The sequence below is a fragment of the Lepidochelys kempii genome, chromosome 5 (genome assembly GCF_965140285.1).
Source record: "Lepidochelys kempii isolate rLepKem1 chromosome 5, rLepKem1.hap1, whole genome shotgun sequence".
NCBI classification, from domain to species: Eukaryota; Metazoa; Chordata; order Testudines; family Cheloniidae; genus Lepidochelys; species Lepidochelys kempii.
In genome coordinates this window covers 52,461,860-52,482,168 of record NC_136384.1, presented here as the reverse complement: position 1 = coordinate 52,482,168, position 20,309 = coordinate 52,461,860, and the positions used below count along the sequence as shown (strand labels likewise).

At 42.4% G+C, this 20,309-nt stretch overlaps 1 protein-coding gene across 4 annotated transcripts in view; it reads right to left on the bottom strand.

The window, feature by feature from the left end:
• ATG10 (autophagy related 10) overlaps positions 1 to 19,868 on the bottom strand; it is a 143,589-nt gene extending 123,721 nt beyond the window's left edge. For 3 of the 4 annotated variants that reach the window (XM_073344400.2, XM_073344397.2, XM_073344399.2), the window contains exons 1-3: positions 18,877 to 19,021; positions 16,309 to 16,434; positions 10,922 to 11,038 (exon numbers count right to left, since the gene is read on the bottom strand). In XM_073344400.2, the coding sequence (XP_073200501.2) occupies positions 10,922 to 11,038; positions 16,309 to 16,434; positions 18,877 to 18,930 (297 nt within the window). In that variant the 5' untranslated portion in view covers positions 18,931 to 19,021. Of the gene's footprint in view, positions 1 to 10,921; positions 11,039 to 16,308; positions 16,435 to 18,876; positions 19,022 to 19,570 lie in introns of those variants that run through there. The other variant, XM_073344398.2, reaches the window with a different exon arrangement.
• Between the last annotated feature and the right edge of the window lie 441 nt (positions 19,869 to 20,309).

Here is a 20,309-nt window from a genome sequence, read left to right as displayed (position 1 = left end):
GCAGAAAATAAATAGTTTAGTTTCTCTGCAATTTCAATATTGTCTTTGAGTGCCTCATTTATACCATTTTCCCCTATCATAGAACACCAATTGACTCATGCAACATCTTTTACTTCTGATGTGCTTTAATTTTTTTAATTCAATTACTTAAATGCGAGTTACACTCATGTAACGGTCACGTTTTATTACATTTCCTTCTATCATCAGCAATTTGCTCTTCAAATTTCCTCTTAATTTCCATTTTGCCTACCAAAAGTGAAGTTCTATTTTATTAGCATCCCTTGCACTGGATTCCCATTATTTAGAGGATGCCTTTATGGACTGAATATACTCTTGTACCCTGCCATGTAACCGTAGTGGTTAGTTGCCTTTTTGCTTTTGTTGTTGTTCTGGGCTATGCATAATTTCTGTTCCTCTACTAAGATATTTGCTAGCCTTCTTGTTGATTCTATGGACTTTTCCTTTCAGGCTGTTGATGTTGTTGAAGTTTAGCATTACAGTTAATCCCTATGAGACCATCTAAATTATATTATGGACACGGTTACTGTAGTTAGTGGCTGAACCACACACACTTCCTGAACAAATCCCTGTGTGTTATTCAGGACTAACTCCAGAGAAGCCAGACAGAGCCACTCCGAGAAGCAACTCTGTTATCAAAACATTGTTTCTACAAACTAATTCCTGAGGCATTGTTCAATGAGTTTATATTTGAGATTTTGAAGTTACTATTAACAATGTCTAGAAAGCTGTGTTGCCTCTATGATCTTTCTCAACACTCTAAATGTATCAACTAGGACCAGTCCATTCACCTACAAAGAAAAGTGACAATAGACCAGGTACAGAGTTGCTATAAGAGAAATAGATGGAGAGGATCAGGAACTAGAAACTGCATGAACATAAACCTCAACATGAAAGTACAGATACGACAGTGGACATCCAGTACAGGAATCTAGATCTGAATAGCAATGGCTAAGACACGTAAAAGAATAAATGGACACACATCAGACGTCAAAAATAACATTCAAAAACCAGTCGGAGAACACTTCAATCTCTTTGGTCACTCGATTACAGACCTAAAAGTGGCAATTCTTCAACAAAAAAAACTTCAAAAACAGACTCCAACAAGAGACTGCTGAATTGGAATTACTTTGCAAACTGGATACAATTAACCTAGGCTTGAATAAAGACTGGGAGTGGATGGGTCATTACACAAAATAAAACTATTTCCCCATGTTTATTCCCCAGCCCATCTGTTCCTCAGACGTTCTTGTCAACTGCTGGAAATGGCCCACCTTGATCATCACCACAAAAGGTCCCCTCCCCCTCCCCGCTGGTAATAGCTCACCTTAAGTGATCACTCTGGTTACAGTGCGTATGGAACACCCATTGTTTCATGTTTTCTATGTATATAAATCTCCCCACTGTATTTTCCACTGAATGCATCCGATGAAGTGAGCTGTAGCTCATGAAAGCTTATGCTCAAATAAATTTGTTAGTCTCTAAGGTGCCACAAGTACTCCTTTTCTTTTTGTGAATACAGACTAACACGGCTGCTCCTCTGAAACATTTATCAGACTGTCGCAATTTGTCATGGATTCTGCATTTTTTTATTTTATACTTTTAAAGTAAACTAACTGCTGAATAGTTCTCTGTGGAGCACCGTTATCTTTCAAATAAAAAAGGTTTTAGCCCTTATAATGATAAAAAAAAGTTTCAAACATAAACATGTAACCAATGTAGTGCTGCCTTAAGTCTTGCCAACAAATAGTTTTTCTGCAAAAAATTATTTCTTTATAAAGAGATGTTTAGAGATGACAGATCTATAAAACCATATAACTTATTTACTGAAAACATTCTATATATTTTATGGAATTTTCCTATTTGACTAATATTTTAGCACAATTTTTAAATAAAAAACCTCATTTGAAGAAGTCATGACTTATTTTTCCATTTAAGACTGACTTTTTCATTTTTACCAAAAGGGTGACAACTAGCCTTAGTGATAAGAATGTTGAGAGTAGTTAAGGCAGCAACAAAATCTTCTAGAACAGTAGTGAGTGACTTCAACATCTCAGGTATGAAACGATAGAACACTGCACCAGGGTGTGGATTAGTTTACTAGAGCAGATTTGTCCTCCTGCCTTTTTCCCTTTGCAACCATCATTTCTGCCTTCCCACTTACTGTTAGATATATATAGTTTCAATGGTCCATGGCAGATTTCATTGTTTAACACCTGATTGCTCTCCCCATTTTCTACTTGATATAATTTGGTTGTTAGCAACCTGGTTTCTTTTGGTTTAGATGGAGAGTACCCATTCTGTGAAGGGTCTCTTGTCCTAAAATGTTATCCAAACCTACTAAACTTAAATCCTTCTTCTCTACACCCTCTTCCATGCATTGGGAGTCTCTATTCCCCTGTACAGACCTCTGGAATTACAAAGGTTCTAAATTTATGCCTTCTTTCTGATAATCTTAATTTCATCTTTGAGAACCTCTCTTCTGAATTTCTATATCATTGCTACTAACATGAACCATGATCAAAGACTCCATCCCAACACTTATTAAAATATTACCTACATGCATTTTAGCAAATGACCTGATGGCTCTCACAATAATCAACCCAGATATTTATATTCCTGATGTTAGCATCCCTCCACAGCCTGTTTACTAGATCCCAAGTCAGCAATCACCTCACATCACAGATTTTAGGCACTTCACCCTCACATCAATCAAAGTAAATGAGGTATATTTTGAAGAATGTTTTAGTTTACTATTTTTTTAAATATAAGCAGCACTGTTACAAATTAAGTGTTTTTAAACACAGGTAATAATAAGACAGAATCTTAAGGCATTTTAAATATTACATATTAAGATCCTGAAATAATATGTTGCTTGATATCTAGGTCCATGTTTTAGGACATTAAAAATTTAGCTCTATAAACCTCCCTCCCCCTTTTTTTTTTTTTTGCGCCTTGTCAATACCTGTAGAACTGGTGTTTCTCTTGAGAGTTAGACTCCATAGTTTTAAGTGGTGCTGATTCAAAACACTCACTTAAAGGGAGTTAATTTATTGCAATAAAAAAGTACTAAGAATTTGGCACAACAGTCAGTTTCTGTTAAAAATTAACTCAGTACATAAACAGTGATGGGTTAATTTAGGTCAGGATTGTGAGAGATAACTAAAGAACATCAGTCAGTAGCAAATGCTGTTAGCACTCATTTTCAAAAATTTATCTAAAAAGTAAATTTAAAATGCTTCAGTTGTCATTCAGATATCATATGTCATTTGCTTGTGGGTATGACCTATCAAGCAGTATATAATGCAATAATGTTGACTGTGTTGGAGACTAATTTATGCCAAATCTAGATGTCATGACAATGGGCACATACCAGTCACTAAATAGACTGAAAAAATAACAGAATATAAAAAATCCTCATCTCAGACTGGGTATCTGTATCAGAGTATCTGGAGAAAACACGAATGTGCTAGTGAAAAGGCTGAAGGTAGGGTGACCAGATGACTGTCCCGATTCCTGACCAATGCATGCCATTTGTCCCGATATTGTGGCTTTGGTTTGGTTTTGGGGGTTTTTTTGTTTGGTTTTTGTTTCGGCAACTCGGCTCCGGCCGCTTCCCCCCACCCCCATGTGTCCCAATATTTTGTCCGTTTCATCTGGTCACCTTAGCTGAAGGTATGATACAGGTAAAAGATCAGACTATATTAAGGTATGTCAGTCAGTCCAACGCAGTATACAATATAATGAACATACATAAATGACTTTGTATATGAGAAAAAGAAAAGGTTACTCACCCTGTGCAGTAACTGAGGTTCTTTGAGATGGTTGTCCCTGTGGGTGCTCAACTTTTGGTGAATTTGCGCCCCTGCACTTGTAATCAGAGATTTTTAGTAGCAGTGCCTGATTGGGTCACACATGCGATGTCCCCATCACGCACCATCTCAGGCGGTTACATAGCACTGTGTGGCCAACCTTCCCTTGGATCCTTCTCTACCGCACAGTCTCTGGTGCGAAAAAACTCTGAAGTAGAAGGGTGGAGGCAGGGTAGTGGAGCACCATCAGGGACAACCATCTCTAAGAACCTCAGTTACTCACCCTGTGCAGTAACTACTTCTTCGAGGGGCGTGCCCCTGTGGATGCTCCACTTTAGGTGATTGTAGAACAGTGGCCCTTGGTGAAGGGGAAGGGCTTCAGAGTTGCAGTCATGGCGAACAATAAAACTTCAAGTCCCAGAAGAGCATCTGATGACAAGTGCCACTCTACGGAATAGTGCTGTGTGAACGTATGGGCTGACACCCAGGTTGCTGCTTTGCAGATGTCCATAATAGGCACATTGTTGAGGAAGGCTATCTATGTACAGAGTGCTCAGATGCCCAGTGGAGGTTGTAGCTGTTGATGGGGATAACGAAAGTTAATGCAGCTGGAGACCCATTTTAACAGCCTTTGTTTGGATATGGCGTCTTTCTTAGATCTTTCTGTGATGGAAAGAAATAACTTTGGTAACTTTCTGAAAGACTTTGTCCTTTCAATGTAAAAAGCTAGAGCCCTTTGGAGATCCAGGGTATGAAGCATTGCTTCTCATTTGTTCCCATTAGGTTTTGGGAAGAATGATGGGAGATGGATGGATTGATTCAAATGGAATGATTAAACAATTTTAGGTAGGAATTTGGGATGTGGTTGTAGCGTAACTTTCATTTTGAAAAACGTGTATGAGGCATGTGCCATGAGGGCCTCCAGTTCTCCTATTCATCGGGTAGATGTGATAGCGACCAGAAAGTCCACCTTCATTGAAAGATGGAGAAGTGAACATGTTGCTTGTGGCTCAAAAGAGCCCCCTTCCTCCCCCCCCCCATAAGGCACTGCAGCACCAGATCCCATGATAGAGTATGGGCTCATATTGCAGGATAAAGGTTACGAAGACCCTTTTAGTGGTAGGATGGGCAAAGATCAAAAACTTGTCCACTTCGTGGTGGAACGCCATGATTGCTGTGAGGTGTGCCCTGTTTGAGCTCATTGAGAGACCAGATTTCTTGAGTTCCAACATGTAATCCAATACATTGATAAAGGAGAGGTAGGTGCTGCTATTTGCCTATTCTGGCACCATGTATGGAACCTCTTCCATTTGCGCAGGTAGATATCATGTAGTAGACCTTCTGCTGTTTAAAAGAATGTCCTTTACTTCCTCTGAACAGATCACTTAATCGTCTCGGAACCATGGAGTTGCCATGCCTTCAGGTGCAGTCTTGCCAGGTTCAGGTGGTAGACTTGGCCTGCATCCTGAGACAGGAGATGAGGTAGAAGTGGAGGAGTGGGTAGTGGGCACACAGCCATCTTCAAGAGGTAAGGAAACCAACATTTTTCTGGGCCATATGGGGGCTATCAAGATGACTCTCTAGTTGTCAGTTCTTATCTTGTACAACCGTGGCTAGGCGAGGGGGTGGGAGAAAAGCGTACAGTAGATGTGCATCCCATTTGAGGAGAAAAGTATCACCTAGAGAATGGGGTTCCAGTCCTGCTCTGGAGCAGAAACATGGGCACTTTGCATTCTGGGCTGTCGCAAAGAGGTCTATTCTTGGAAACCCCCAGTGTCTAAATAGGTTTCAGAGTAACAGCCGTGTTAGTCTGTATTCGCAAAAAGAAAAGGAGTACTTGTGGCACCTTAGCGACTAACCAATTTATTTGAGCATAAGCTTTCGTGAGCTACAGCTCACTTCATCGGATGCATACTGTGGAAAGTACAGATCTTTTTATACACACAAAGCATGAAAAAATGGGTGTTTATCATACACATTGTAAGGAGAGTGATCACTTTAGATAAGCTATTACCAGCAGGAGAGTGGGGTGGGGGAAGAGAAAACCTTTTGTAGTGGTAAACACCCATTTTTTCATGCTTTGTGAGTATAAAAAAATCTTCTATACTTTCCACAGTATGCATCTGATGAAGTGAGCTGTAGCTCACGAAAGCTTATGCTCAAATAAATTGGTTAGTCTCTAAGGTGCCACAAGTACTCCTTTTCTTTTAGTGTCTAAATATGTTCTGTCGTACCCTGGTGTTCATTTCCCACTCATGGTGCTGGGAAAGCTTTCTGCTCAGTGCATCTGCAGTGGTGTTTTGGCATCCTGGTAGGCAGGAGACTGAGATGATGATGTTGTGGTAGATGCACCAGTTCCATAGTAGCATGGCTTCTGTGCACAGGGAGTATGACCATGCCCCTCCTTGGTGGTTTATATAAAACATACCAGTGATCTTGTCCGTCAGCACTTTTATGGCCTTGTCCCTGATCATGGGTAGGAAGTGTGAGCATGCTTTATGAACTGCCCGCAGCTCCAGCAGATTTACATGTAATGTTGATTCCAATGGGGACCAGAGGCCTTGGATCGTGTCGTTGTGCAGGTGCCCCCTGAACCTAACAAAGTATTGTTGTGAATATCATCGATGGAGTAGTCTGTGTGAAGGAAACTCCTGTGCAAACGTTATGTGGTTGAGTCCACCAACGTAGAGAATTTTTTACTTTGGTTGGCATCATAAGACACTTGTTTATACTGTCTGTTTGGAATATACTGTCCTGAGCCAGCCTTGAAGGCATCACATATGCAGTCTGGTGTGATGATGACAAATGTTGTTTCTGACATATGGCCTAACAGTTGGGAGTAAGTCCTGGCCGATGTCTGTGGGTGGGCTTACGTTATAGCAATTAGGTTGACTAGAGTGGAAGCTACAGCCTCTCCGCCCAGATTTACCAGAGAGTCAAGGTAGGCCCCAATGAACTCCAGTCTCTGCACAGGTATGAACGTTGGGGTGTTTTGTTTTTTGTTGTTTTGTGTTCGTTTATTTGTAGATGTAGCTGTATCTTTTCAGTAGCTGCTAGGGCCCCTTCTTGAATTGAAGCTTTGAGTAAGCACTCCTCATCCAGATCAGGGAATATTATGACCCCTTGTCTGCAGTGGTGAGCTGCCACCACTGCAAGAACTTTTGAGAATCACCTTGGAGCCATAGATAAACTGACAGGGAGTACTTTGGAAACGATCTGTTCCCAGAGCAAATATGAGAAACTACCTATGTGAGGGATGTATCTTTATGTGGAAATATGCATCCTGGAGGTCGAGGGCCAAGAACCAATCCCCTCGTTCTAATGCTGGAATTATTGTTGCTAGCATGACCATCCTGAATCGCTATGTCTTTCTGAATTTGTTGAGTCTTCTTAAGTCAGGAATGGGATTCCATCCTCTGGGGTTTTTTTTTGTGGGTTAGAAAATATGGGAGTAGAAACTCTTCCCTCTGTGTTGTGTTGGTACTGGTTCTACTACGCCTAGGCATGAGAGACAGGTTTACCTCCTATCACAGTAGAAGGGCCCCTAAAGAGGAATGGGGATAGAGGGTGGGGAGGGGGGAATGGAGGTAAATTGGATGGAATAGCCAGTCTCGATTTCTAATACCCATTGACCAACAACAGAAAAAGTGGAAGGTGTCTGTGTTTCTTGACCAAACCCTCAAAACTGTTTAGAGGGAGACTGCTGAGACACTGAGGGCTGAGAAGGGAGTGGGCTCTGCCTTGCAGGTCTCTCCCTTCACCTTTGCAGGCCATATTGCCTCTGAGGTTGGGTGTAGGGCACAGATCTAGATCTTTGTGTCAAGTAATACTTCCACTGTTCTTTCTTTTGTGTAGGTGTGTATATGCCCAAGGATCTCAGAGTTGCCCTGGAGTCCTTCAATGTGTGAAGGAACTCATCTGTTTTGGCTGCGAACAGCTTGGGGCCTTTGAATGGGAGATCATCAACAGTTCATTTTCCTCTTTGGGGAAAACCTGAGAGGCAGTGCTAGGAAGATTGTTGCATTACTATGGCCATGACAATGGAGTGTGCTGCCGTGTCTGCAGAGTCCAGTGAAGCTTGTAAAGCTGTGCAAGCTAGGAGTTGACCCTTGTATATGAAAGCTTTAAATTCTTCCTCTTTGTCCTCAGGTATGTCCTCAATAAAGTCAGATGTTTGAGTAACTGGAGTGATTGTATTTGGCCACTAATGCTTTTAGTTTGCAATCCTGAACTATACAGTCGTTGAACTTTATGACCAAAAAGATCCAATCTCTTCAAGTCCCTGTCATATCGGGTGGATCTGGAATGGTGGTTTTTCCTCTGCTCATTCACAGCCTCTACCACCAGAGAGTTTGGCATAGGATGTAAAAATAGAAATTCCATCCTCTTGGAAGGGACATAGTAGTTTTTCTTTTTTTTTTAATATGCTGTTTTAGAGACGGGTGAAATTGTTGATGGGGTCTGCCAGATGGTCTTGGCTGGGTCCATAAGCACTTTGTTTACTGGGAGGGCAATCTTGGAAGAGATTGAAGTCTAGAGGATGTCCAACAACTTATGTTGCGACTCCGCAACTTTTTCCAGTGATATCTTCAGTGAATCTGCGATCCTTTTAAATAGTTCTTGGAACTGTTTAAAGTCATCCCCCATCGTGGTGAAGGGAGCATGATAGCTTCATCCAGAGAGGAGATTGAAAAATTGGCAGCTGAGGTGACTTCCTGATCTGAAATCTCCTCCAGTTCCTCCACTGTCTCTTCCGGAGGTTCAGAGGGTGATGGAGAATGCCTTGACCTCTCCTTGTGTGGACTGGGAGGCTTAGGATAGTGTTGGCAATACACTGCCCATAGGTCTCAGTAAGGCCACTGTGGTGGGAATGGCATTAGTGCCAGCATCCATAGGTGTATGTATCATCATTGAGTTTCAGATCTGGGGTGGTATTCATGTTTCTCTAGTGGACCTGGTCCGGTACTTGTGTGGATAGGCAAGGAGTGATGGGAGGAGTAGATTTCCTCTTCCTTAATCATCCTTGTCGCTGGATAAAGGAGGAGCTGATCTGGGTAGTGTGGTAAGTTGGCATGGTATCGAGCATGCTGGAGTAAGGTCAGTACCGAGGAGTGGAGATTCTGGTGCTGAGGAGACTAAAAGGTCTTCATGTCAGAGAAATTGCTGTGGTACCGAGAGCATCGGTACTGAGGAGGGTGTTGTCGGTAGTACCAGTGCCTTTACCATGGTTGCCGGTGCCAATGATCGTGCACTATACACTGTGGAGGCAGAAGTTGGCGCCATAGACTATAGCGCTGCTGCACTGCTCAGTGCCGCATGTTTGAGCGGCTCCAGCAGTACGGAGGCAAGGCTGGTAGGTTTCCCTTTTGTGCCTTTTTCTGAGCTAGCTCACGTAAGGTCTTTGGCTCACATAGTACTGGACAGTCCCGCTACCTCAGAGGTGGACTGTCTCAGTGCGGTCAGTACCGATGGGGGCTGATGGATCAGGGAATGTCCCTTTTTGAAAGGTTCCCAAGAAGAGGAGGTCAGAACCAGTTTCTTTGTCGGAGTGCTCCTTCCTCTAAGAGAATGGTGGGGAACCTCTGTCAGACACCGCCATTGGAGACCAGTGCCCTGGAGGGGGTCCGTGATCCCAGATCGGATGCTAGGCACAAACTTCCATCATGAGGAATTTTAGCTGTAGGTCCCTTGTTTTCCTGGCACAGGCCTTCAGATTGTGGCAGTGGGAGCATTTATGTGGAATGTGTGTCTCACCAAGGCAGCAGACACACTCTGAATGCCCATCAGAAACTGGGATTGACGACTGGCAAGTGAGGTAACATTTAAAATCCAGGGAGCCAGGTATGCCCCTTTGAATAGGGCCCTCCCTCATGGGAGAAATAACTATACTACAGTAACGGGTATCCTAATAACTGAAACTTAAATTCCTAAGATAAAAAAAAAATTTTAAAGAAATAAATATATGGGGAAGAGACAGAGCAATTAGCTAATTAATTAACTAGTACTTTAAAGTTAAAGCTAGACTAAATATAAAGATCACAAGCGCTGCCAATTGCTCCATCTCAAGCAAGGGGCAGTAGAGAAGGAACTAAGAGGGTTGGTCGCACAGCTTGAAGCAGCATGAGACGGGGACAGCACATGTGCGACCCAACTAGGCACTACTACCAAAAATAGGAGTACAAGTGCAGGGGTGCAGATTTACCTAAAGCGGAGCACCCACAGGGGCACTCCTCAAAAAAGAACCCTGGCTTATGATTGGCTGAAAATAGTCATGAAACAAGACTGTAAGTTTCTATTGTGTATCTCCCGATTGGTAAATAATACTAAAGTCTGGAGAAATGTCAAAAATCAGATCACGTATTTAAATAAATTCATTCTGAGCTCAGTGAGAAATGAGTCTCAACTTTACTTTTTCTTTTTAAAAGTTAATTTCGGAAGAAAAAAAAGCACTATACACAGTAAAAGCTTTGTTATCTGGCATGTTGGGGGGGAATGGAAGGTGCCAGTTAACTGGAATTTTTGACTAAGAGTTATATGGAGGGAGGGAGTTTGGGTGTGGTTGGTAAAGTGCCACAGTTTTTACTGCATAAGAAATTGATGCCACAATGAAGTGATTTCTCTCTCTCTCTCTCTCTAAGATTTTCAAAAATATTCACAATTCATATATTTCAGTAAATATCAATTTACTGTCCCTCAAGGTAACTGACCTCATATTTTGCCTTGATTAATATTTATCTCTTAGGTAAGTAAATCTTGATTTTTTTTTGAAGTCAATATTTCCTTAATATTGGTATATCATGGTACAAATAAGTACTGTCCTTCCATGATGAGGCTGTGAGTGTGTATTAAGCCTTGAGGCCACTCCGTTTCCTCCCCAATTCACGTATAAACTGGAAGTAAGAGGATAAGATTTTACATGAAGACTGTTCAAACTCACTAATCATTCAAGACCTGAATAGTCTCACGACATGCTAGTATACCAGGTACCAAAGTGGGTTTTGTTTTTTCTAAGCAATAGAAAACATTCTGCTCATAATTTATTTTTTATACAAAAGTTTTAAAGGCAAATCAATACAGAAAGGTGTATTTACCTCAACGTGTGTCAGTATTTGGTCATCACTCTCCTTAGTGCTGTCCTTGAAAATTAATGAGGTATTTCCATTTTTCATTTGGAAGTGTGTTTTACTCATATAACCATCAGGAAAGTCCTGTGCTCAGAAAATACAAACCAAAAACATTTTCAGTAATCCTTTAAATATGCAAAGTTCTAACTGCTACCACCATTCTACAGAATAAATAAAACACAGAATTCTGGCACCAATGCTTGGCATAATAAAGTTCTGAACCTGCTGGTAGAGGGTCCTAACTGCACTAATCTTCAGTATCCCCTCATGGCCAGTTCAGAGTAATTCTAACAGCTTTAGAGGAGGCCAACTGCCCTACTAATTAAAATAAAATATGATACAGCTGCTAAGATAATGCATCAGTGCTAGATATCTGTGTACCAGAAGGGGTGGCACAAGGGAGCTATTGGAAAACATTGTATTGAGGTCTGGAAGAGAGTTGAGCAGCTGAGGGCCTAGGTGGAAGGTCTCAGGAGATGGGAAATAGTGCGTAGGAGACAGACAGAGCAACGTAGTCTCAGTCATTTTTAGTATCTGACACCAAGCTTTTTTTTCCCCCAGGAACAGAATCATAAGAAGACTATTCCAACAAAATGGCATGAACTATGTACAAATCAACTCCAGGTAGGGAAATTGTCCCATTTGCACAAGGTGGGCCTAATGTGTATTGGATGAAAATAGAATCTTCTCAGAATTAAGAGTGTTGATGACATTAAAAAACACTAACTATTAATGTTCTTAAAACTGCATCAGAGAGGAATGCCTGAAGCCTACTATCAGTAAAGCCCTTGAATGCTCATTAAAATCTAGATTTTAATCTAAAACCTTTTGCATATAAAAAGGCAGTTAAAGGACAGTTTCACAATATTAAGATAACATCTATAAAAACAGTGACAACAGAACAGGGGTTGCTGGTTAAATTAAACAAGACACTTAGCATCTCTCTCTACTGAAGGTTTCTGCCAAGTGTAGCTACATGATGTAGTCCGTGCAAACCCATAGGCTAGATAAGGTGTACCGGTGTAAGAGAGGGCTCACACCAGTACCACCTACCTGGATGAATTCCCAGGTTATGTCACACCAATTCATGCCCTATTTTGCACTGGTGCAGTATATCTGTAGTAAGGGCTTGTACCTGCATACCTACAACCATGTAGTCACACCAAAACAAATTTCCCAAATCTCAGCAAACCCCCCCAGGATTAATTTGGATTTTTCCCTCTTGGATTGTATAACGTCTCACACAGAAAGTCAGAACTGGGGTGAGGGGACCAAATTAACCCTAAACATGCTCTCATTTTGATCATTCAGATGATTAACAATTTTCATCTTTTTTTTTTTTATAGATCAGCTTTTTTCATTTAAACAACATACAAGCATGCTACGATATACTTTACAATATATGGGCATTTACACCACTGCCTTGTACACGGACCACTGCAGAGCTGCACTTCTCCATAAGGGGCACTTAAGAGGAGAGTTTGCTGTTCTGCACACCAGAGGTATGTGCACTTGCAGAAACAGTGCTTGTCTGAGGCAATCTGCTCCATTCTTTAAGAGAGAACAGCCTGGGCCTCAGACTCGGGGAAGATGGACATGGCCATGATGACCCTTCCTAGACTTCATTCCCTTTTTACCACAGGTATTGTGAAGGGTCCTTGCAAAACTGCACAAGGTTGGAGAAAGACTTTTGGTGGGTTTCCTCACACCCTGATTTACATCCTGTAAATGAGTTTGTCAATTAGAAATAAGAGACGGGAGAACATGTTAATAATGGATTGCTGGAAAAAGCATATCCTGAAAGGCAGCAAAAATGCATGGAGAACAATAAATAGTATCTGCATGCTATGGGCTTATTTCTGAAAGGAAACAAATAAATTGGGGTTTTATTAGCTGTTTCATTACATTTTATTTTAGACAAACAAACACAGAAAGCATATGTGCAACATGTGATGTAAAAGGATTCCATTCAAAAAAGTCTCTGAACAAAACTCATTAACGTAGCATTAAATTGCTTGACAAGTCTGCAAATTTAACTATCATTTAACTCTTTGGTTAATCTACCATTTCTGACACAGTTTAGTTAGTTTCTTCTGATCTTTAAATCAACATGTGTTCCATTCTGACACACTCATTCTGTCTCGTCTTTCCTATATTACAAAATATATTTAACTGCAGCATCTGTTATGGGCTATTTGTGAACTTCGTTCTTTTCAAGTTTCATACCTGAAACAATATGATAATGCTGGTTATATATATATTTTTGTTAGTAAACTTTTTTAACACGGATAATGTTTTGAGACATTGCCTTGCTCTTAGCTTCTCTTGCTGCCATGCTATATTTGTCTTCCCACTAAATCTCAGTGGGCCAAATTCACCGAGAGTGTGCTTATACATGGGATGTCCCTGATGGCAGAAAGAGCTGCAGCCTCAGTTATGAATTGCCATAAGAGCAATCCAAAAAGTGGACAGAAATGACTGAAAACATAGGCCTGACCTGGATAGCCAGAGAGTCCACTTAAGTGGCTTTCTGGATAATTTTCGATTTGTGGACCTCCTAGAGAGCTGCACTAGGCAATTAAACCTGCCTACACGGGTAGAAAATCTTTGGAGAAGAAGAATGGAAGAAACACCACCTGCCCTCCACAGGGTTGAATTGCCCTGGGGTGGGGGGGTGTACAATGAGCTCTGGAGCAGGGGTGGGCATGTAATATACACTTCCCTGAACCAGCTTCTCCTGAGGGGGTCTCTACATACTTCCAAACTCTACAGCCTATATTTTCTCTGGAAGATATATCTATGAAAGCCAGGAATCTGTGGGGTTAGTAATCTCTATTTTATACCAGCAAGGTGATGGGAAGGCACTCCTTGACACCACTGGGCATAGGGCACCCAAGAAAGATAAGCATCTCCCATGTTACAGAGCTTCTCTAGTACAACATATATTTATGTATAAATGAATCAATACATTTGTAAGGACTTTTCTCCTTAAAATAAGGGAAGACAGTTCACCTGTACTTAAACTGGCTTAAAAATAAGTGTAGATCATAATATATTTGGGTCATAATAGCCTTTGACATGGTTACTCATGGCTACACGGGAATGAGATTAACCTATTTGCCTATGAAAAAAAATTATAATGAAAGCAAATGCATATATGGCTTTAGCAGAGTAGATATAATTGCCTAATTTGTGCAATGTTCAGTATTACTAACCAAATTCAGCTTCATCAGGTCTATAAGTGATGCACTCCTACACTGCACATGGTAGTTCTCCCTTGACAAGAGAGGGTTATAACATAATATGGACCTCACCCTCCACATCTATAAATACAGGGTTTTGCTTAGACCAGGTGAGTTTGACATGATAGCCTAATTCACATAAAGTTGGATGTTTTATCATTAACTTAATTTCTACTAAATTTATTAACAGTTCTACAACCCTAACTTACATGAGTAGCCTCACTGACATCAAAGAAGCTATTCATGTGAGTATGGAATGCAGGAATGGGCTCCAAGTAAATGACATCAGCAACATTAAGAGTACACCAAACTGTTCATGACACACACACACACATATTATATATATATATATATATATATATATACACACACACACTGTGGGGGGGAGAGAGGGAAAGGCAACAAAAAACCTGTCTATAACCCATTCTGCTTTGAGACACTCATCTCTTTCAAGGGAAATTTCTTCCCCTGATTATCACTGAATAAATGGATGTTCTCCATGGCCAAGTTTTTATCACAATCTGGAATCACAGAGTCGCCAACTTGGCCCATTAAAAAAAAAATCTCACCATTTTTTATATGTGAGAACAAAAAAATCTGTCTCATTTCACTATTTTCAGCCAAGCTTCTATTTCACAGAAAGTTCAAACTTTGACCCAAGTATTGAATTCCTGATAGAGGCTCAGAGCATCTTTCTGTTCTGAATAAACTCCTCAGACACATAGCCTTGGACTGAAATCTAAGGTTTCAAATGGCTGCCTATATGAAAGGGTGCATTGTAACTCTTTTGCTAATATTTTCACTCTTTTAAAAAACTGTGATTTAAAGAGAAGTTGCAATTTTGTGGCTGAAGCCAGGTTCTTCCTTTTTACCAGAGTCCTGCCTTTTTTGCAGTGAGAGTCTTAAATTCTAGTTTATAGGGAAAGTATTGTCACAGATCTACAAGCCTTCAATGTATTTTAAAATATTATAAAGATAACTTTAAACATTGCACATGGTTTTCCCCAAAGTTTTAGAAAAGGATGGCGAGGGACTAAGTCATTAAATAGAATTACTGGTCTAGTTTCTCAGCTATAGTCATCTTTGCATTTTCTAGTTCTGCGTAAAGGGCCAAGCTCTCTGATGTGTGTGCGAGAGCAACCTGAGAGATGCTCTAACTCAACAGTTCTCAACCAGCAGTTCGGTGCCCTCCGGGGTGCTGCGAGTAGGTTTCAGGAGATCCTCCAAGCAAGGCTGGCATTAAACTAACTGGGGCCCAGGGCAGAAAGCCAAAGCCACCCAGGGCTGAAGCTGAAGCCTGAGCAACTTAGGTTCATGGGGCCCCCTAACGCTGGTCCTGACTTTTATAGGCACAGGTGTGCCATGGAGTTTTTATAGTGTTCTGATGAAGGGGAAGAGGTGGCTCAGGAAGAAAAAGGTTAAGAACCTCTGCTCTAACTCATGCTCACTGCAAACACAACAAAAGGTCAATAATGCAGCCCCAGCACAGAGAAGCTGGGAAGAGGGTGGATTAGAAGTTGCTATGCATGCTGTACCCCACCAGATGTATCTTGTTACCCTTGAGTGATCCACTCATGCCTAACTACCCCAGGTTTAGGTTCTATATCCAGCAGTGTGACACAAAATGTTCACACCAGAGAGGAGAATCTGGGCCAGTGTGTTCAGTAATTAATGGAAAAAATTTATAAATGAAAAAGGCAAATTACATCTGAACGTCTCATTTTGATATTGTCTACAACTAAGTTAAAAGTAGGTGCAAGTTTTCAGACAAGGAAAATATGTGAGGTCAGAAAAAGAAAACTGGATTGGAGAGGTAACATGGTTGTATGAGACTGGGATTCAGGAGACCTCGATTCTAGTCCCAGTAACCTGCTGTCTGATTTTGGAGAAGTCACTTCACCTCTCAGTGCCTCTCTTTATCCTCCCACCTTGCGTTTGCCTTGTTTATTTAGGTCAAACTCTTCAAGGTGAGAACAGTCTCTCATTATGTGTTTTCACAATGCCTCGCATAATGGGGCATGTGTTTGGGGCTTGGTTGGTTTACCAGGCTGTAGGATGAGGGAAAACCTTACAACAATACGTTTTTATTAAATATCAAATTACTACCCATACCTTTATACTTTTCCACTCCCAATCATCTCCTATTTGCTGTGAATGTTTAATGAACTCTGCACAATACTGCTTGAATCTATTTTCTTCCAAACAGAAGTCATCTTCAGAATCCAAGTTAAGTGACATCTGCACAGAAAATGGAACGTTAGGATTGGCAGCTGTAACGAAAACTAAAAATAATTTGTACTGGTTTTATATATATAAGGTATACAAGCAATTCAACAGTAAAATAACCAGTACATAAACAATTTTAAAGAAATATTTTTGTTTCTTAAACTAAAATAAAGATTTATTTCTTTGATTGTAAAGCCTTTACGGAAGGGACTGTGTCTTCTTATATGATCCGAATCCTGCACATACTTCCACCCATGAGCAACTTTACAAATATGAGTAGTTCTAGTGAGACCAAACTATCATATAAATTCTAGAGGCAGGCCCTCAACATTTAATAAGGGGGTTTTCCCAAAAGAAAGGACCCAGTTCTACAAAATGCTAAGTATCTCCTGTGAGATGCGAGTGCTCTGAACTCTCATTAACACCAAGGGTGGTTGAGCATTCTTAGCACTTCTCAGGACAACACATTGCAGGACTAGGCCCCAAGGGACAAATCCTGGTCCCAAAGAAGTCAAAGGTAAAACTGCTGTAGGTTTCAACAGGACATGAGCACCTAGTGTGCCACTATGGCCACAAAAGCTAATGTGATCCTGGGATGCATAAACTGGGGAATCTTGAATAGGAGTAGAACGTTCCTTTACCTCTATATTTGGCACTAGTGTGACCGCTGCTGGAATACTGTGTCCAGTTCTGGTGCTCATAGTTCAAGAAAGATGTTGATAAATTGGAGAGAATTCAGAAAAGAGCCATGAGACCAATTAAAGGATTAGAAAACCTGTCTTATAGTGATAGACTCAAAGAGCTCAACCTAGTTAGTTTAACAAAGAGACGGTTAAAAGGTGACTTGACTACAGTCTATAAATCTGTTACAAATATTTTATAATGGGATCTTCCGTTAAGCAGAGAAAGGTATACCACAATCCAATGGCTGAACGTTGAAGCTAGACAAATTCAGACTGGAAATAAGGCATACGTTTTTGACAGTGAGGATAATTCAGCACTGGAACAATTTACCAAGGGTCATGGTGGATTTTCCATCACCAACAATTTTAAAATCAAGGTTGGATGTTTTTCTAAAAGATCTGCTCTAGGAATTATATTTGGAAAGTTCTATGGCCTGAGTTATACTAGAGCTTAGAATGGATTATCACAACGGTCCCTTTTGACCTTGAAACCTATAAATCTAGGACCAGGATTTTGCCCTAGAGCAACATTGCTTGAACAAAGTTATAAAGAAGTTAAATATTACAACAGTAACTCAAATTAGGAAATAAAGTCAATCTTCAAATTGATATAAATTCCTTGGGACCAGACTGTGGGATAGATTCTCTGCTGGATGTAACAGAGGAGGGATACTGCAAGGGAGCAGTTTTTGTGTCTGCCCCAGCAGAGATTAAAGCATTCCTCAATGCACTTTAATTAACACTGGCTGGTTATAGCACACAAGTGCCATCTACCACTTGCAGATTGCCAGAACACAACATGATTCAACCACACCCTCTACCCACCCACCTATAGGAGAGGTTTTAAGGAGATGGTGCAGATGCCAGATGGGGAGACATGGCCAGTTTACAACCCCTTGTAGCACAAAATCTGGCTCTGTGTTTTTATGCTTTCTGTAAGACATCATGGGCCCCTATGGTACTATATACAAATATTTAATGACAAAATAAATAAATATGTACCTTGTGTCTGGGCAGTAAATGTGGGCTGATGGCCATACCTTCTCATAGGAGGTGCTCATCAGCTAGCAAGATCTAGCCCTAAAATCACTAAACTCCCACTTTCCCCACATAACAAATGTATTTATATAATTTAAACCACATTATTTTCAGTGTGAATGGACCAAACCTTTAACTATATGTTTCATAGACGTGGGAAGAGGAGAGCAAAGGAAAAATATATATGATTAACATGTCAGTGATTCCTAAATTTCTCGTTCTATTTGATCAAAGATGCAAAACAGCAATAAGTACAAAGCCATGTAAAGATCCTGAAGTTCTAACGAACATTTTAAATAGAACTATGTGCTTTAGTAAACACCTAGGATAGGGTAGGGAACACTTAGGGCAGAGGAAGAAACGGAAGGGGAGAGAAATACTGTGGTTAGGATGGGGAGAAAAATACAAAGGAGAAGGAAAGGGAGATGAGCCTTTCGAAGCACAGGAAAGGAATTACCCTGCACACAACAAGGTACAAAAACAGGCAGGCACCAAGGGAAATGCACAGACAGAAGAACGGGTCTCAGTATTCTCGGGACTCCATCTAGACACAGGATGGGGAGTGTGCAGGGTGCAATTTATAAACCTGGGGTGGAGGAAATGCCCCGGGGGGTTGGAGGAATCCTGGGTGAAGGGCATCGGCATCCAGCCTGGGGAGGGGGTTCCGCGAGGGATCTCTCGGGACACCGGGGAGGCAGCACACTGCCAGAGCACTACCCGCACAGCCACATACCGCTGACAGCACTGCGCCCCTCCGCCGCCTACTGCCAGTCTCCGGTGGGGACATTCAGCAGGTTCCCCCCCCCCGCCGCTGCGCATGGGAACGGCCCGGCTCAGGCACGGGTTACAGAGGCAAGGCCAGGGACCCCAACGCAGCCTGCTGCGCATGCGCCCGCGCCCCGCGGCCGTTAGGAGCAGCAAGGCACAGTGCGTGAGTGGCTCCTGGCAGCTTCTCCGCGCCGGCAGGTTTGGGCGGGGCGCAGCCCCTGACCGCTAGGAGGAGCCCGGCGATCAGGAGGCGGCCGGCAGAGGGGCCCCTCGGGCTGCGCCCCAGCGTCCCCCAGCCAGGCCTTGGCAGGGCCCAGGGGCTGCCGAATGGGGCGAGCCCTGCCCCCTCTGGCACTAGCACCCCCTCGTGCCGGGGGGCAGCGTTAGACACGAGCTGAGGGAACAACCGCTCGGGCCGTCGCCTCGGCAGCCCTGGGCCCGCCCTGTGGCTGACCCCAGGAGGGAGAAGCTGCCGTGCCCAACTCGCCTTTCCCTAGCGGCAGGACGCGCCGAGCTGCGGGGCGGCCTGGCCCAAGGTCAGGCGAGTCCCGCCCAAACCACTTTCCCGCTCCAGGTGGCCTGGGCCCCCCCCCGCTCACCCCCAGCGTGTAGCGCAATCCGCGAACACGCCGGCCGGCCGGCCCCCCTGCACGGCTCACCTAGTAGCGCGAGAGGCGCTAACAGCGGGTGAGCGCAGAACGCGCCTCCCTGTTCGCAGCGTCCGGACAGCGGCCCCGGCGTAGGCTTAGCACCGGGGCGGCGAGGAAGTTCTGCTTAGCGAGGGAACGTGGCCCCGCTATTCCTGCTTCCCCTCAGTCGCTGCGCCCACAAGGCCCAAGCCCAGATCCCGCGCTTCAGAACGCTTGGGAGGCTCAATGGAGTCCTAGCAGCAGCCGGCAAGTTCAAAGAGCTCTGGCCTGTGACTCGCGCCCAGCCCCATGTGAGCAGCACACAGAATCTGTGAGCCTTTGCAATTATTTTTCTTTATAAGGAGTTTAGTCCTTTTTAAAAAAAAAAAAAAAAAAAAGTGTCATGCAGCCCTTGAAGCTGAATCAGCTCCCAGAATGATTCTCTGAATAAAGGAAGTTTCCCCACATTCGATTATAACATTCAAGTTACCACCAGGCGGGCGTAAACTGGAAGTAGTGAGTCTACTGTAGGCCAGATGTTCTGTATTCTATTGCCACTTAGCTTATCTATCCAGGTTTCAGAGTAACAGCCGTGCTAGTCTGTATTCACAAAAAGAAAAGGAGTACTTGTGGCACCTTAGAGACTAACCAATTTATTTGAGCATAAGCTTTCGTGAGCTACAGCTCACTTCATCGGATGCATACTATGGAAAGTGTAGAAGATCTTTTTATATACACACAAAGCATGAAAAAATACCTCCTCCTCCCC